Source organism: Silene latifolia, chromosome 10, assembly GCF_048544455.1.
Source record: "Silene latifolia isolate original U9 population chromosome 10, ASM4854445v1, whole genome shotgun sequence".
Taxonomy (NCBI): domain Eukaryota; kingdom Viridiplantae; phylum Streptophyta; class Magnoliopsida; order Caryophyllales; family Caryophyllaceae; genus Silene; species Silene latifolia.
This window is the reverse complement of record NC_133535.1, coordinates 54,121,251-54,140,608: the sequence shown is the minus strand read 5'-3', so window position 1 is coordinate 54,140,608 and position 19,358 is coordinate 54,121,251. Positions and strand designations below refer to the sequence as shown.

At 35.7% G+C, this 19,358-nt stretch overlaps 2 protein-coding genes across 2 annotated transcripts; both read right to left on the bottom strand.

The window, feature by feature from the left end:
* Positions 1-4,078: 4,078 nt before the first annotated feature.
* Positions 4,079-5,224, bottom strand: LOC141605636 (two-component response regulator ARR9-like). Its single transcript, XM_074424497.1, has 2 exons — positions 5,023-5,224; positions 4,079-4,887 (listed from the first exon to the last, which is right to left on the bottom strand). The coding sequence occupies exons 1-2, from the start codon at positions 5,111-5,113 to the stop codon at positions 4,523-4,525; spliced, it is 456 nt and encodes a 151-aa protein (XP_074280598.1). The 5' UTR covers positions 5,114-5,224; the 3' UTR covers positions 4,079-4,522.
* Positions 5,225-14,890: 9,666 nt separating this feature from the next.
* On the bottom strand, positions 14,891-16,552 carry LOC141605635 (putative steroid-binding protein 3). The gene is made up of 2 exons (XM_074424496.1): positions 16,375-16,552; positions 14,891-15,695 (listed from the first exon to the last, which is right to left on the bottom strand). Exon 2 carries the CDS (start codon positions 15,615-15,617, stop codon positions 15,048-15,050), a length of 570 nt encoding a protein of 189 aa, XP_074280597.1. The 5' UTR covers positions 15,618-15,695; positions 16,375-16,552; the 3' UTR covers positions 14,891-15,047.
* Between the last annotated feature and the right edge of the window lie 2,806 nt (positions 16,553-19,358).

Below are 19,358 nucleotides of genomic sequence, written 5' to 3'. Positions count from 1 at the left end.
TTTTTTTTTCCCTGAAACTCTGTGTGCGTGGCCTAACTTTTCAAAAAAAAAAAATTGTTAAAAAACACAAATTGGCCAAACATACCATTTTCTAGGAGTAATAGTTTTCTAAAAGCTCAAAAACTATTTTTTTGTGCTTAAAAATAGAAGAACCAATTTGATGCTTCTGCTTTTTGAAAAGCACTTTTAGAAAATTAAAATTGAAAAACACTCATTTTTAACACATTAGTTCAAACATGCTCTAATAGTGGTTTTCAAAAGTTAGAATCACCAAATTCTTACTTACTCCCTCCGACCCGAACAATTGTTGTCTTTTGGTTTTAGCACAAAGATCAAGGAAAGAGGAGGGGGTCAATTACTAAATGACAAGTGGAATAAATGGATTGTGAATGATCAAATTGCTCAAATTTATTCTTAAAATAGAAAAGACAATAATTAACTGAAACACCCAAAAATAAAATAGGACAACAAATGACTGGGACAGAGAGCCTATATTTTTAGGGAGTGGAGTTGATTTTGGTACTTTCAAAAACTGCTTTTAACATTTAAACAATACTGTGTTTTATCAATTTGATTTATTTAGCCAAAAAAACATATACATGAACTACAAGGATTGTGATTTTGGATAGAAAACAGGAAATTATATTCAAGCAAAGCAATTTGGTGACAACTCATGACTTAGACTTAATCAAACAATGCACAGATTAAGTATGAGAACTATAATGTTAGACCTGAAAAGATGCTAAGAAAAGCATAAGCAAATTAACAGGAATAACTCAGCAATCAAACACAGTACAGTCGGTCTTACGAACTTTACATCACGAAGAGAGAGAAAAAACAAAAAAAAACCTCTAAAATAGAAATCCCCCAAATATCGACCTCCTCCTCGCCGGCGGCTTCTCCGGTCGCCTCTTTGGGTCGCCGGCGAGGCTTTTTCAACCTTTTATAATCTTCTCCTCACTGTTATCTGGTGAGTTGTTCGCTTTAGCTGATCGTTTGTGTTTGTTTTCATCCAATCGCGGCTGGGGTTTTGGGGATTTTCGCTAAGTCGTCCGCCTGCAACAACCGGCAACCGCTTTTCCTCCGATCGTCTTCTTTGGTGTTTGTTTTTGGGGTTCGGGTCCGTCCTGCATCAAGCTGATCGTCTTCGTACATGCTTGATTTTCGTCGTTTTAGGATTCGGGTTTGTTTCCTTTATCGCCTTTGTTAAATCGTCTGTTTTCTCGCTTTTGTTGGTTAATCCGTGGCTGATAAGTCAACGGGGGATCCATTTTCTTCGATCGTCTTCTTTGATCGTCTTCGTACATGCTTGGTGTTCTGTTTCATTGTCTATCAGTAAACCCGATTGCTGACTGAACATGAATTTGGTCCATCAATTGTTTTCCTGGGTTTTTCATTCAGTCTGGTTGCTGGGTTTTGTTCACGGTCGAGGGGTTTCTTTCTTTTCCAGTTTTTCTGAGTCGTTTTGGTGTGTTGTTTCCCTTCTTAGGATCTGTAGAGCTATGTATTCCGCTAACGTTTATCAAAAGTTTCTTGAAGCTTTTGCTAGTGCCCATGTCAGCGATGGGTTTATGGAGAATAATGGGGATAGGATGTTAGGTTACTTTATGAAATTGCAGGGGTCAGCTCCGTTAATTTTAGCTGAGGTGAAGGAGCTTAAAGATAAGGGGAACGGTCTTTTTAGGCAAAATGATTTTGATAGTGCCGCGGAGTGTTACGATGAAGCTTGTAAATTACTTAGTCTGAGCTTGGGAGAAATTGGAGGTGAAGATATTCAATCGATATCTGACCTTGCAGTTTCTCTTATGTCTAATATGGCTGCTTGTGCCCTGAAACTTGAGGAATACAGAGCTGCCTCGGGTTTATGCTCCATGATTTTGAATACATTCCCTCGTAATGTTAAGGCACTTTTTCGTTGGGCGGTTGCTTCTATGAAGTTGAAAAGGTTTTCGAAAGCTGAATTGGATCTGGTTCAGGCCTTAATAGTAGAACCAAGTAATAAGGATGTGTTAAGGGAATTAGAGGTGGTAAAAGGTCACCTTCTCATAAAGGAAAATGGAAAAAGAATGCTGGAGGTGGCTAATGAAGATTGCGTGGAGAAGAACAAGAAGTCTGTTCATGTTTCGGCGTCTGGTGTGGGTATAAATGATAGTGGTGAAAGCGTGGCTACGGAGGTGATGGAAGAGCAAAGTGATGTGAGTATAAGGGATACTGAGAGTGTGAATATGGAAGAGACGGAGGTTCAAAGTATATGTGCTAATAAGTCAGTTCTTCAGTTCTCCAAAAAGGGAGGTGGTAGTTCTACCTTAAGGATCCCAGCAAATTCTTATCAAAAGTTGCTGGAAGGGAAAACGGTGAGTTTTTACCGAAAATGTGATTTGTCAACTTTAACAATTCGAATCCTTAAGGGTGAGACTGCTAAGGAGATAGACTCTATAAAGGAACAATGTTACCAGAAGAAGAAGAGGAAGAAGAAAAAGAGGAGAGGTTCTAAAAAGGGAAATTCTAAGATGATGGGGGCAAAGAAGGAAGACATTACCCCCTCCGATGTTATCAAGGTTGAACCTGATAGTCCTAGCGTAAGTTTGAGCTCGTCCACTACTGAGGCTGTGACGTCTTGCGCATCTTCAGTTTGTGACAATTTCCCTCCTCCCGGTACTCATGTTCCCCAAGCTCAGGATGATTCTAATGACCATCAGCCTTTCGTCTTTGCTGCTTCTCCTAGGAAGTGTAAGACTCTCTCAGTTGAGAAGCCATCAGGCGCCCCTTTTACTCCTCTATTTTGCAAGTACCCCTCTACTCATCATGTGCACGAGAGACGGAGAATCACCACGTCCAAGAAGAATCAAAGTAAAGGGGAGGAAACTCCAAGACACAATTTATCTACTTTCTCAAAAAGTAGATCTCTCTCCCATAAATTTCTACGTCCTCGTGGCGTAAGTGTGTCTTGGTACTCCTCTGAGGCTCAGTTGTTAAAGAAGAGAAAAGAATTGTTCGCTCAATTGGCCAGCTCTGATCGTCCCGCTAAGAAGCCTTTATTGGTTGTCAACCCCATCTGTAATTTATTTACTTTTCCTAATAATGTAGTAATAAATCCGACTCCGAGAGTCGGGTAGGTACTTTGTAAGAACATTTTCTTTACTGCTGTCAAAAAAAAAAAAAAAAAAAAAAACTCAGCAATCAAACAAAGCATAGATTACTAAAAGATTTCAACTAAACAATGCATAAGTTTAGAATAATAGAGATAAATCTCAGGTTTTCACTCAATATAAACTGAGTAATTCTGATGAGGAAGCTGCCTTATATAGGGCTCTCCTTTGATCTCAGTCCACACATCTTAAAGTTCATCTACAAATTTTTTTTCGGTGAAATGTTAATTCATATATTAAAAAATTAACGTTGAAGTACATCACCACTATTTTACGACACCATATTCAAATAGAGTAACATACAGACATATTACCCATACATGTAAGATTAAACTGAAGTATAAAGATTGATGCCTATCCTTGCACTCCACGCCTCATTCACACGATGTTTAGTAGTCCAAAGCTTCCTACTTCCTGCATTTCTAATGTACTGCTGAACCAGGGCAACAACTACCTGAGGTTGACTAACTATCATATCCACCCTGCACTTATTACGACTCCACCAGATGTGGTACAATAACGCCAGAATTGCTGCTATAAATCTATAATCATATGCTTGTGCATCAAAGATCTGATTCTCAGTTTTCTGCACCATTCAATTGTATCCTGAGATGGTATATTCATGTCAAGCCAGCTCCCTAGCAGCAACTGGAGACATCTATAACTGAAAGGACAGGCAAAGAAAAGAAGCTCCCTTGTTTCATCAGCCCCGCCACACACACAGGTCACATTTCCCATCATGAAGGACTCCAAATTTCATCAACATATGAACTCCGTAGTCGATTTGGAAGCTCCACCTTGAGAACTCATACTATTCTCTAATCTCTATGAAGACGTATTTGGGATGGCTATTCCGGATTCCCCATATAATACCTGGCTAGATCTACTTTGGGGTTCGCCCATCTATTGTACCAGAAAAAAGGGGTGGATTAATACAAACTAAATAATATCACAAATATATTTTTCTTAATTACAATTACAAGCTACGGAGTACAAGTTACATATTCGAAAGATCTCCCAACGAAAGAAAGTGTACAAAATCGTTGGAGACCAAACAAGTAGAGATTAATTTATCTTTGAAAATAATTGTTGGAGACCATATCTGTATCCTCCTTATTACAACATGTTTATCCCACCCCATCCCATTATTCTAATATGTGCTACAATCAAGAGGATGATCGACAAAATTCCTCTTAATCAATCTAATTTAGACTATCTTTGTGGACAGTGGATCCGCAGGCTATTCGCGATTCAACTGAAAAACTTGTTGTCATAATGCGACTAATCAAAGCCGAGACTGCGTAGATGGGAGCCATATAGGTCTTGTCATTTCAGTTCCATCTGCCTGAACTCGGAAACTATACAACTTTCTTCTATGTGCAACCTTGACAAAGAGAGTGCCAATCCAACAAAGTTTGATGTTGGAAATTGCATAAATTGTTGAGTTTGGTCCTCAACAAATGAGGCATAAGCTTATCAACATCAGACAATTGGACAGGTTTTAGAAAGAAATCATGAGCACCATCTTGTAAACACATACTAATCCTAGAAGGAATATTCTCAGATGACATAATCACAACTGGAATATCTTTGAATCTTTCTGATTCCTTTATCTTCTTCAAAAGTTCATACCCTGTCATTCCTGGCATTGAATAATCTGTTATTATCATATTCACCTCAATTCCCAATTCATTCCCAAGATATTCTAGTGCCTTATTTGGTGAATCAACTGCTGTAACTGCAAATATACACACACAACAACGTCAGATCAACACAAATTATAAAGTAAGACAGGTCTTACATATGATTTAACTTTGAATGGTTTCTTAGTGTAAAATTTGTACAAAAATAAATGACATGAAAGTGAAAATACCTTGAAAAGATGAAGTCTGAAGGAGTTTTTGGATTAGTTTTCTGTCAATTATACTGTCATCAACAGCTAGAACATGAAATTGGGTATCCATTGATATGGGATTTGAGAAAGTTTATTAAAAGAAGAGAGGGAATTTCAAATAAGAAATTGGGAATATGAGAAGTAAGAGTTGATGGGTTTGGTTTATATTTAGGTAGGGAATTCAAATCCAAATCCCAATTAGCAAAGGATTTGGAAAATTACGTTCAAGATATCAACAGATTTGGACACTTGACGAAACAGATTTGTCGGAGGATCTCCAAGATCTATTTTGTCTACTTTTTTAAATATTTTGTGGGGACAACCTTTGATTTGCATCAACTTTATTTAATGGTAATAGATTGATTTAGGCCTCGTTTGTCCATTACCTCTCCTAATGACACATTAGTACTTTGAAATATAATATTATCATTTTTATTATTTCAAATGTGATGTGTCAAGATTTTAAGAAAATAGGACATAAAAGTGGGACATGTGATCTCTACTGCATGTTTGGTCGCCCTTTCAATTCATGGGAAAATAAAAATTCCGTGAATTGTAAAAAGGAGAGGATGTTTGGTTGTCAATTTTTTTGGCAAAATGTAGGTATTTAATTTTCCAAAGAGTTTTGAATGCCTACATAATGGTGGAATTGAATAACCCCCCTAGATAGTTCACAACTCCTGTAAAATTCAACTCCCGCATGCGCAACCAAACGACTTTTCCGAATTAGATAAGTTTCTCTCCCTCTAAATTCTTAGAGAGATAAATTTCTCTCAAAAAGCAAAAAAAAAAAACCCATAAATTCCCATTCTTTCTTCATCTCTTTTATTGAATTTTTTTTTTTTTTTGGGAAATGTAAGATTCTCATTAAAATGAAAAGAGTCTCATACACCATACAACATTAATCATCTAAACCATTCTCACTAATGTTCTATGCTGTAGTTAAGTAAGTAACCCAGCCAAGTACTCTACTATTTCTAGACTTAATGTCACACTGTCCTAGCCTCATTACAACATCATGCTTGACCTTACTACATAAAACATTTGGTCGCCAAATCAGTCCATCCACTCTGCTTAGATTACGACAATGCCAAATCTGAGACATCAGGCTTGCCATAATGACTGCTACTATCTTCTTCCTGCAAGCAGAATTGTGTCTCCATTCTATCCACCAGTTGATACAATCAGCATCAGGCAAAGCGCATAGGCACTAGTCCTTCACTAGCTGCAGACACATTTTACTGTAAATGCAATCAAAGAAAAGATGCTCATGTGATTCCTCCTCAATCCCACATAAGAAGCAACAGTTGTGTTGAATGATCCCCATTCTACTCAGTCTATCCTGAGTAAGCTGTCGATTTTGAGCCACCAGCCAACACAAGAAGGTATGCCTAGGAATGATCCAACTATTTAGCATCCAAGGATACCATCTGACCTTATCACCATCAGGTTTAAGCCATTGATAACCTTGCTTAATAGTGTACTGCTCTACCTGAGAAGAACCAGATAAATAAGTTTTATATATATTCTTGACTTGGCAAATCTTCCTCCAAGCCCAACTACTCCCAGCACCAGGTTCATAATCATGCCATCCAGTCTCTTTTATATACACAGAATGGACCCATTTGACCCAGAGATGGTCAGTCTTCATTGCCACTCACCACACATATTTGCCTATGGCAGCAATATTCCAACTATGCAGGTCCCTCAATCCCAATCCACCATGTTTCAGAGGCTTGCAGACTTGAGACCAAGACACCAATGCAGGACTCTCTTTCTGATCAATCCCATGCCAAAGGTAAGTTCTGCAGATGGATTCAATCTTACCAATAATGGTTTTTGATGGGAGGATAAATATCCTGGCCCAGTAACTATGAAGAGTGCTCAATACAGATTGAATGAGCACCAATCTGCCAGCATAAGATAGTTTCTTAGACCCCAAACTCCTTATTCTGGCAACAATTTTCTCAGTTAGGTAATGGCAATCCAAAACTGACAGTCTTTTAGAAGACACATTAACTCCCAAATATTTGAATGGGACAGAGCCATGCTGCATTCCAGTGAGATCCTCAATATCTTTAATCAAGCTGCCATCTACCCCATTACAATAGAAGTTAGATTTACCTCTATTCATAGAGAGTCCAGTAGCTTTGGAAAAGTAAGAAAAAGCTTTCATGAGCAAGGCAATAGAAGCTCTATTTCCATGACAAAACAACATGAGATCATCAGTAAAACATAAATGTGATAATTGAATCCTCTTGCACAGGGAATGATACTTAAAGTCAGGATGATGCTGCACAACCTTCAAAACTCTACTCAGATATTCCAGGCACAGAGTGAACAATAGGGGAGACAATGGGTCTCCTTGCCTAAGCCCTCGTTTGCCCTTAAAAAGGCCAAATATGTCCCCATTCAGAGACAGAGAGTAAGAAGGGGAAGAGATGCACTGCATAATGAGCTGACAGAAAGGTACAGGGAACCCAGTAGCAAGCATCATATCATTCATGAAGGTCCATTCAACTGAATCATATGCTTTTTGCAACTTCACCAGATCTTGGCAAATAAGAATGTTACCAACGATATCCCTACCTTTCAAGAAAGCACTTTGGGAGGGATTAATAATATCTGGGAGCACTTGATTTAATCTTCCACAAATCACCTTAGAAAGACATTTGTAAACCGTATTGCAGCAGGCAATTGGCCTAAACTGCATCACTGTTTCAGGCATCTCAATTTTGGGAATGAGAGTAATGATCGTGTTATTACTTTGTTTCAGAAGATTCCCAGAATGGTAGGCATCCTGCACAGCAGCAATCACATCCATTCCCACAACATCCCAGTTATCTTTAAAGAACTGGCTACTGTATCCATCAGGGCCAGGAGCCTTAGTCCCTGGAATGGCATACATAGCATTCTTTACCTCCTCAGCAGTCACTGGAGCATTTAAAATAGCACAGTGCCTCTCATTCAAACAAGCTCCTTTTTGCACCAATTTTTTATTGACAGGATGTACAGCTTTTGAGGAACCCAAAAGCTTTTGATAATACTTGGTAAAAGCTTCCTGGATAGACAAAGGATCAGAACATAGCTTATTGTCCATATCCCTTATCTGAAAAACCCTATTTTTCGACCTTCTTCTTCTTATGGCAGCATGAAAATACGAAGTATTCTCATCACCAAGTTTCATCCAGTCACACTTGGCCTTCTGGCTAAGAAATAGCAATCTTGCCTTCTTTAACTCATTCACTTCCTTGGCACATTCCTTCTCATTATGACACAGCTGGTCATTAAAAGGATCATCTCTTAATAGCTTCTGAAAGTTACTCAAAGCTATTTCAGCAACTTGAGTAAGATTATCAATGTTATCAAAATGCTCTTTATTGAGTTCCTTCAATCCTTTTTTCAAACCTTTCAATTTAGTGACCACCTTAAACATAGGTGTCCCCTGACAGTCCTTTTGCCATCCAGTCCTGACAATATCAGAATACCCAGGTGCCAAAGACCACATATTAAAATACTTGAAGTAATTCCCTCTCCTTTGTTGCTCTACCTCCAAATGAATCAAACATGGGCAGTGATCAAATGTGCCCTCTGGGAGAAAATGAACATACCCATCATGGAATAAATCATTCCAATCAGCATTACAAAACACCATGTCTATTCTACTGTAAACTCTTGTATCACTCTCATGCTTATTAGACCAAGTGAAAAAGGAACCCCTGGCACTCAAATCAGCAAGATTACAAGCCTGAATAGCCTGTAACATAGGTTGAATCTCAGCATTAGAAATGGGAGCTCCACCTATTCTCTCATCTCTGGCCATGACTGCATTAAAATCACCACCAACCAGCCAAGGACCAGAGATCATATTATGATAGCTCCTCAGGCTATCCCATAACATTGTTCTCTCATGAGCATGATTCAAACCATAAACCATGGTCATCCAGAAAACTTTCTTCCTACTTTTATCATGAATTTTAGCATGAATACACTGAACTGTAACATCACAAATGTCCACATCAAAAGAGCTTGGATCCCAAATAAGCCATATCCTCCCTCCCTTATACAGACTAGTATTTGTGCAAATAGCCCAGTCTGCACACAAATTTATTCTGACTTTATTCCAATTTTTGGTTTTTATTTTTGTTTCTAATAAGCCAAACAGTCCTACTTTATTGTGAAGCAAGAATCTCTTTATTTCATGTTGCTTAGTAGGGAGATTCATGCCTCTGATGTTCCACATTCCAATCTTATCCATATTCAGAAGCAGTCTTACTAGACTCCCCTTTCTCATGCCTCAGACTTTCTGCTATCCCCAACCTAGACTTGTTTAAGGACTGTGACAATGACTCCATCACAGAGAGCCCATTATAAGAGAAGGTCCTCCTATTTCCTGTATCAGTCCTCATAAGTTTGGTTATGATACGCCTACGGAATGAACTTTCAACCAGGGGTGTTTTCTGTACCAGAACAGGAGTCAGCATAGTCTCAGATGCAGAGACAGGATGAACTACCTGCAGCACTGGTTCCTTCTGAGTAGGCTTAGCCTAAATCTGTGGTTTCTGAACAGCCACATGCTTAGATTTCTGTTGCTGATTCTTAGGCTTCCATACTCGTTTCACCACCTGCTTCTCATGTCCCTTCCTACACTGCTCAGCAAGGTGACCCATCCCTTTACAGGCGGTACAACTGAGAGGCAACCAGTCGTAACCCACCCTTAGGGTTTGAGTCTTACCACTTTCATCCAAAAATTTGATAGACTCAGGGAATTTCTGTCCAATTTCCACTTCCACCATAATACGGGCAAACCCTAAGAAGTTCTTATGGAGCGTGGAATCATCACACTTAATGTACTTTTCAACAATCCCAGACAACTTCTTAAGACTTTCAAGCCCCCAGTACTTAACATCCAATCCAAACAATTTCATCCAAATCGGAATTTTCTTAACATCATGCTTAATTAATTCCGTCTCTGGTTTCCATTCATTAACAATTACCGGTTTGTTATCGAACATCAAGTGACCATTGTTCAATACAAACTGTTGTTGAGCCTTAGTTTTAAAGCGAACAAGGAATATGCCGTTAGGTAAGAACGAAATCTTATCCATCCCCTGTCCCTGCCAAACCCTCTTCGCAAACCCCGTAAGAACAGAGCTCGGAGGGTTTGCTCCAAGAACAAAACAATAAACAGAAGTAGACCAGAAATTGACCTCACCAGCGACATCTGCGTGCGTAATTTGAACAAGCTTATCATCTTCAACAGTTTTTTCAACAACATCATCGACTGGAATTTCTTCTTCCTCCAAAATCTCCTCCAAGTCGGATTCAAACTCCTGAGAGGAGAATTGAAGTTGACGTTGGTGAGATTTCCCCTTATTAATGGATTTTAATCCATTTGGATCGTGTTTTTGGTTTTTTTTTAGACGAATTCAGCGTATTTTTGTGATGATTTTTTGGGGTTTTTTTGGATCTAGCCATTGCTTGATCAAAAAGCAACCTAATTTAGAGGGAATATTCTCTCTCTAACTTTCTCTCTCATCACCTCCTATTGATCGATCCGCTAGGTTATCCTTTTATTGAATTTCTTCATGTCTATTTTCTTGAGTTTTACCTACTATAAGATTTGACTTTAATTACTCTCTATTTTAGCCTATAAGACTTCTTTTAGTCATATATCTTAAGAATGTAGATTTAATTTAAGAATTGGAATAGAAACATGAAATTTAGAATTTTGAGCCAAGATTATTAAGAATAAAGGGTTGAGTTTCTGGGGTTGGCAGCATAATTATGTGAGCAAACAAAGGAAATCCAACAATTCCGACAAGCACACCACACAGCCACCTCCCTTCCAGTTTAATGATGTTAAGAAATGAAGATTTGAAATTTATGCTTCCTTTCTTACATACTTTTTAATGGTTGTGGAATCTATTCCATTCTAACCTTTGAAGTTTTTTATCTTTTGCTTTTTTTGAGGTGCAGTCTTTGGGCTTATTTTTATTGTTCTTGTAATGTTTTGTTTAGATCTTTAGATCTATGTTTTTGTGCTCTCAACTCTCATTGTTTTCAGAAATTTTTCATGTGGGTTGTGTTTTAGACTTTCTCTTTTGAGAGTCACTTTGCTCTGGCCCTTCATGTTCTTCTTCCCCATATTTGGTTTACATGGTATTTTGGATCTCCGAGATTTCCTTTTACCGTTCTCATCCGTAAGGATGATATAGGTTGATCTTTCGATCAACCTAGTTTCCTTTCCATATATATAAAAAAAAAAAAAAACTTTTCCGAATTCATGTGAATTCGTATACAGGAAAATAATTCACATAAATTGGATATTTCGGTGTCAATTAAATTCTTAGATGAACCAAACGAGGCCTTAGAATGCAAGTCTTGTACTTGGTGATTATATTACTACATTTACTATTCTAGGTATTTTCTTGTAAAGCTTCTAATTAGATCTGTCAAATTTCGACCCGGTCCATTTGTTCAGGGTCAAGTCCCAAAATTTGGATTCGGCGACTCGTTTAATCCGAACCCGAAATAACCCGTTATTTTAAGGTCGAGACCCGATCCGAACGGGTCAACTCGTTGGGTCAAGGTAAATTAAGAATTTTATTAAAATATTAATATTAATCTTTATTTATTATATTTGAAAGACTAGTTAAAAAAATTATTTTTTTATTACTTAAAAATACAAATACAATTAAAAAATCAGTTTTATATAACTTCTATAATATTTAATAATAAAAAAATTATTAAAAAAAATTATTTTTATGACTCAATATAATTGATGTAACATTGAATATGATTAAATATTGATTTTAAATATGTTTTACATTTTTAACAAAAATATTTTTTCAATTAAAAAAGGCGTTACAAATTATTTTTTGATCCGTATTCTAACCCTAACCCGACCCGTAACTCGTATGACCCGATCTGTATACCCGACTCGCCTAATCCGTTTGACAAGTCTACTACTAATTGAGGGATTTGAATGAAATCTTTTGAAATCAGGTGCATATGTTTGACTCTTAGCCATTGAATAGTCAGAAGATTGTCATGGATTGTGCATAGCTGGGGTTATGACCTTTCTTTTTTTGGGTGGCACTAAATCTACCGACCAAGCATGGTCCTCCCTTTGAGTGCGGATTGCATGCTCAAACCTCAGAAATTAATTTTCGTATGCCGCTGTGTTTTGGCTGTGTAAATAATAACGAATTGTCATCTTTAAAAAAAAAAAAAAAAATCTAAAATGTATCACAAATTCTTAACTAAATCGACACATGCTCTGATTTTGATTTGACTCATAGGGAGACAAATTGATATGAACATATTGTAAAGTTATTCACAGATCTTCGTATATGATCTCACAATATTCTTGCTTCTTTTTTATTTTATTTTTATTTTGTTATGAAAGCGATTCTTTTAAGACTAGAAAGAAATACGGAGTACTATTATGCGAATTAAGGTTTGAAAGGTACATCATTGATGTTCATAGTTAGGCTCTGTTTGGCACGACACTTCAGGTAATTTATTTGATCAAAGTTGCTTATTTGACCAAAATTTCAGTTACCTTATTTTGTTTGCAAATGTTTGACAAGTAGCTTATTTGGTCAAATAAGGTACCTGAAATAAAATGCTAAGGTAGCATTTGAGAAATCGGGTACCTGAAAATGACTTATTTTCCATTTTGTACCCCTTTATTCTATAATATTAAATAATTTTCATATCCTTTTATGTCATTTTACCAAAATCAGCTACCTTTTCAGCTAGTTTGCCAAACGCAATTTTATATAATCAGTTACCTTATCAGTTCCTAATTTCCAACTACCTTATCAGTTAGCTTCTCAGGTTTCAGTTAGCTTTTCAGTTTTCAGCTACCTTTTCAAGTTTCAGCTACTTTTTCAGGTAGTTTTGCCAAACAGAGCCTTAGACGAGTTTTAAGTTATATGAATATGAGATCATCGAGCGGGAGATAGAGTAAAACGAGATCTGAAACTTTAAGGGGTGTTTGGTTGGGTATATTGGAATGGAATGGAATGGAATGGAATGGATTTAGTCCATTCCATTGTTTGGTTGTGGTGATTTGGAATGGAGTTAGATACCCAATGGATTCTAACTCCACCCCAACCCCTTGGAATCCCATACCCACCTTTTCTCCCTGGATTCAAACTCCATTCCCACCCTTCTATAACTTATGATGAACCAAACAAGATTTTGCAAGTTTGGATTTAGAACCCCATACCACCATATTATCAAACTTCATTCCATTTCATTCCAACTTATTGAACCAAACGACCCCTAAATTCTTTCTTCTCACTCGAGTAGTATATTCTTAACAATGGTGAACAAAAAAGATGGGCCACCTCTTATATGTTACCCGAACATTCATCCTCTTTATTATCTCATGATCATACTATTAATACCTAGTGTAGACACCTTAGTTTGCGCCTCCTGCAAGCCACTTGATGGTGATCAGACCACATGTGTTAACATATGTCCTAGTTTGATAAAATTTTGGAAGTCAGTTAATAAAACGTCATCGAAAATTCTGGTCAACCTTTGTGTCACCATCTATGTAATGATACAGTCGTTTTGACAGTAATTGAATTCAATTCCAACTTCGGGTCAGAAACCGTCAAGATATTATTTCAGGTCTTAGGGGTTGTTTGATTAGCCTATAAATAACACAGGAACTCTAATTTATGTGAATTGCAAACTGGGTAGGTTGTTTGGTTCCCCCAGTTCACATGAGTTGGAATTTCCAATGAATTCAATTCCTCTGTAATCGAGAAGATTGCTTAAATAGGTCCCCAAGGTAAGTGGGAGTGTCAACATGAATTACAATGTCTAACATGTAAACAAAAAAAAAATTTAGTTCACATGAGTTCCAAAATCTTGTGATATGACACTTCCTAGTGATTGAAAGTTCCCATATTTGACCAAATGACCCCTTAGAGTTTGAGAAGTATTCTTAAATTCTATCTCAAAAGATAAACTTTAGTCTGTTTCTCATAATTATGCGTTTTCGATTTAAAGGACACTCAAAATTAAAGGAAAGAACGCAGCCCTAGTTGCGCCTCTAAGAAGTGGCGCATAAGCTAAAGAGGCGTAGGTAAGCTGTTGCGTGTTTCACCAAGGTTCTTTGATTCCTTTTGCTATAAATAGAGACCTCGAGACTCCTTCTTATGACACATCCGAAGTTGACTTTGTTCACTACTCAACCGACAGTCCAACACTACGTGCTTGATCAACCGACCACGTAAGTCCGATTTCATATCGTGTTCCGTCATCGTATTTTGAATGACACTGAGAATAATCGCTTTGACCTGGATTGTTGTTGGTTCAATAATCACCAACTCGAATAAGTAAGCTCTCAACGACATAACAATTGCCGCCAAAAGTAAATAACCTTGGTGTCAAAGTTATTCATCAAAATCAGAAAAGCTTGCGAGAGAGTGAAGAGGTAGTGAGGTACAAGTAAGCGAGGCAACAATGGTTCTCGTCCATTTGTTTTCCATGCAATGTTTGATTACCATAGACATTGTACCCCTTCAGTTATTATAACTAGGATTCCCTCGAGTTCAAAACTAACTACTCGTACTATTTAGATCATTTCCTATAGATGGTCATAAATATACTCAAAATCTATTTTGTATTCATAAACGGTACAGCAAATTCTACCAAAACGAAAAGAAAAAGATGCAGGGAGTACTTTTGTTATGCTAACAGGTCTAATGATGATAACAGTTTCGGTTTTGAATTTCAATGGAGGGGTAACTTAATGTAGCCAATACTGCCTCAAAATTATCGTCATGCTATGTTGACCTTCAAAACATCATAGCTTCAATACTTGAGCTGAGAAATAATAGCCGGGTTTTGTAGATAACATAATTCAAATACAACAATATTGTCCCAATGCTTCAACTAGAGTCACAAAATGAGACTAGGAATCAAATTAGTGATGGCGGAAAAACTTGGGTAAACTACAAGTGGGAGGAAGGAAAGTACTACACAGCTTTTTTTGTTTCAAGATGATCATCGTCAACAATAGCAGCTTTGGGGACAAGAAAGCCAACCTTGGGATATTTCTCATTGAACTTGAGCTCCCAATCCTCAAGGACATCTAGCTCAGATTCGCTAAGTCCTTCGGTGTTCCCTGTGAGGTCTTGTGGGTCAAACGACATGAGGGCGAGCGCTCTGGTGGCATCATGTCCGGCAAACATGGCGTAAGGTCCACCAGGACCATAGAACATTCTGCCTCGTGACACGTCATAGATTTGTCCCTTGATTGCCATCAGCAACGGCTTCTGTGGGTTGGATCCGTCATACGCTTTGAGTTCCTCCTCTGTTACGTTACCTAATTGCACCGGCTCCCGCGTCATATCCGCCTCGTATACAGCATTCATGTCTCTCACTGCCTTGTAATCATCAGCCGCCACAAACATTCCGCAGACAATCTTGTAAGTTAATATCATTACGCCCACAATTACTATAAATGCGGTTGGCGAGAGTCCCATATAATCACGTATGGCTTCAGTTACCATCCCGTACATATGTCTTAATCCAACTATTTGCATTTTATTTTTTCAAACACAGAGGCAACCAGGAATTCAAGTGAAATAGGGGCTTAATGGAATGCAGATATACAATAAAACCTGCATATTGGAATTAGAAAGAAATAGGGGTTACCAAAGAGATAAAATTGCATATCAGAGTAAACATATTCCGTAAGATATATACACCATTAAAAGACCAACTAGAATCAAGAACGAAAAGAAGTTTGTTAGAGATGATTAGAGAGAGGGTAGGTGAAAGAGATGAAGAGAGAGTTGAAGTTGAATAGTTGGGGGTTTGTTTTGAAATGAGGCGGCGCAAATTGTACAAAGTAGACCCAAATATTAATTACTCTGTGAATCTCTCAATTGGGGCCAAGAAAAGTAAGTAATTGGGAGGCATGAAACAGCAACTCCTAAATCAATCTTATCATTTGTTTTTGACTCCGTATTTACAAGAGAGAAAGGGTATTCATACGACTCCACTCCTTGAAAGTCGTCCATTTCTCTACTTATCTAATATGTAATCCCATAACAAAAGCAAAAGCACAAGCACATCCAGACCAATACTCCATAGCATATAAATAAAAAGCAGTAAACTCTTGGAATCGACACTAAATCAAGATTATCAAAAATGAAATCAAGTGATAATCCAGAGTTATGGTGAATGATGAATCATACTTGAACGAGCATTCAATTAATTGAATTGGTATAAAGTGGAGGATGACAAATAAACGATGATGCTAAGAAATTGGGGGGGTTGAACAAAGAAAACACTTACAATAATATTAGGTGGAGCAGTCGACCGCCCTTGTTTACCCCTCTCTCTCCTGACTTGCTGTATTAAAGCAAGACATTGGGCGTGTAATTTTCAACTCCTCAACCTAAACATATTTCACATCAAGTTAGAGATTTGTAGTCGTCACTTCTAGGAAACAAAGATTATATGGTATGTCAATAACTTGCGATAATCACAAAAATTCTTATTTTTGACACTTTTCGTCACAAGCTTGTAACGTCTCATTGCGATGCAAGATGGAGAACAAGTGGGAAAAAGATTGCGAGGTCAAAAGCAACACCTTCCTATAGATAATAAGGGCATTACACTTTTTGTTTAATATGAAGTATTATCCTCTATATATACTAACTAATACTAGGTTGAAAGTCCGTGCATTGCAACAGGTTAATTAACTTAGTTATAACTAGTATAGATCTCGCGCAAATGCGCGGTTTTTAGATAGAGATATTTGAGAATTTAACGATTTACCACTGTAATAATTCCATTTGAAATTTAATTATGAAATTTACTTTTAGATAGAGATATTAGAGAATTTAAAAATTTTACCACTATAACAACTTAATTTGAAATTTAATTAAGAAATATATTATTAAGAGGTGGAAAAGAGGAAGTTCAACACTTCAACACTTATACTCTGCATAAGATTACCTTTATTTTAAAAAAAATATTGTTATTGTATCATTATGTTCACTAAAGGCGTAATATAAACGTAAAGGAATGAAATTGAAAATACAATCAGATAAAGAATAAAAAAATATTTTACATCATTGATTGGGTGTCGATTTTTCTTTTCAAATGAAGGGTTTCTTCAAAAAACCAGAGTTAGCCGAGTAGCTCGAGGAGGATTGTTTATGAAAAGCTGAAAAATGGAAGGATATGTGTTGTAATAAATATATTTATGTATATGTTAAATTAAAAAAATTTAAAAATTAACATAGTATGGAGCAGAGATAGATATTAAGTTAAACAGTAAGAAAACGTATATTATTCATAAGTTTTTTCTTTTAGAAGTAAAAAAACAAAAACAATCTATGAATACTCTCAACTTGTAAAACGTTTGTTTCAAAAGACAAAATAATAGAATTATTAGAACGTATTTGCCAAAAAAAATATTCGTGGCCATCATGTTTAGTTTCAAAAAATAATAAAAATGAATTATTTCTATATCGTACCTATAATTAGTGCAATTTCATTTATGTAACAAAATTAAAAAATCGTTTCAATATGTTCATACAAATTGAAAAAATATTACCCTTTTTAAATGGAATAAAATCCCCTATTTACTAAATGAATAGGCGATTCTACGTTTTTTCCCGCCTAAAATATTAACTTTTATTTGGGTTTTTAATATTTGCATTCTACTATGGGCCAAGTTTAACGAAAAAACGATTGCCAAAAAATGTATAACGTCCTTCTATTCTAATACTGGCTAAATCTAGATCATATCAACTCTTGCCCAAAAATAACGTAAAAATTGATTGCCGAAAAATAAGTATAAAATCCTCAATCATTGCCCAAAAATAAGTAAACCGTCAATCATTACTATTATTATCTCATTAATTCAAGATATATTAACAAGGCCAAATATGCAAACTCATAAGACAATCATTGTTATAATTAATTCCCCTATGTACTAAAAGAATAGACGAATTCATAAATTTTTCTCCAAAAAGCATCTTTTTAAATAAAGAAGTTATTTATTTAATTGATTTCACTAAATAAAGAAATTAGTAATTATAATGTATTTCATTAAAATTAATCTTTTTATCAAATTATATAATTTTCACTAAACACTAAACTATAATATTTTAATTAAAATATATATAATATAAAATTATTAAATATTAAATTTTCTATTGATGCTATTATTTAAGAATGACTTTACTCATACTTTGTACTAAAAAAACTCTAAATCGTTTTGATTACTTTCATGATAAAAAAAATAAAGATAATTTATAAAATTGGAATCATCAGCTTTGTGGTATAAAAAATACTTTTAAAAAAAATACAATTCAGCACATTACTCAATTCTCTTGGATTAATTTTTTGTTTTATTTTTTTTTTCTCAAAACAAAATACAATAACGAGAAAAATGAACAATTAATGAGATGCCACTATTATTTTACAGTTCAATTTTGCACAGTTTTCTTGAATAGTTTTACATTTTAAATTTTTTTCTCATATCAAAATATAATGACGTGAAATATGAAAAGTTAATGAGGTGTTAATTTAGCATGATTAAGTAATACCAAAAAAACTTTATAAATATCGCGCATTTATTGCGCGGGATCTAAACTAGTTATCTATTGCATAAAATAGTTGCCTCAATTGTAGATATGATATAATTTATAATGAAACATATTTATAGCAAGTCATTTAGGCGGAAAAATTTTAAGAAACTCTTATTCTTTTAGTATAAGGGGGATTATATGGAAAAAAATTTAAAAGACTTTAATGTTTACATTTTATGTCTAATCATCATATATTATATTAAATCTGAAACCATCTGCCACGTGTCATCGACAGATGGCTTCAGCCACGTGTCATTTACACCTTAATTATTTCATATTTAACATTTCACTAATTTATTTTCCATTTAATTTATGTTTAATTAATCATTAATTTATGGAAAAGCAATGTTTTTAAATCCCGTCAAATTAGCATATTTCCGTATTCAAAAAATTTGAGAAGATTTCTTAAAACAAAATAAGCTATTTATTGAAAATCTCCCTTTTTAAATTGATTACATAATATGACACATTACTTTCCTGAAATTTAAGACAAAGCTAAACGAAAAGTATTCCGTATAACCAGTCAAAAGGAATCCTTATCAAGATCATGTGCTAATATTGCCACATAATTTGGCTGAGTCCTATAATTTTGATTTTATTTTCCTCTTTATTTAGTGAACTAATATTAAAATTTATTTGCATTAGAAGAAAGTAAGCTCAAGAAATTCTAATTTT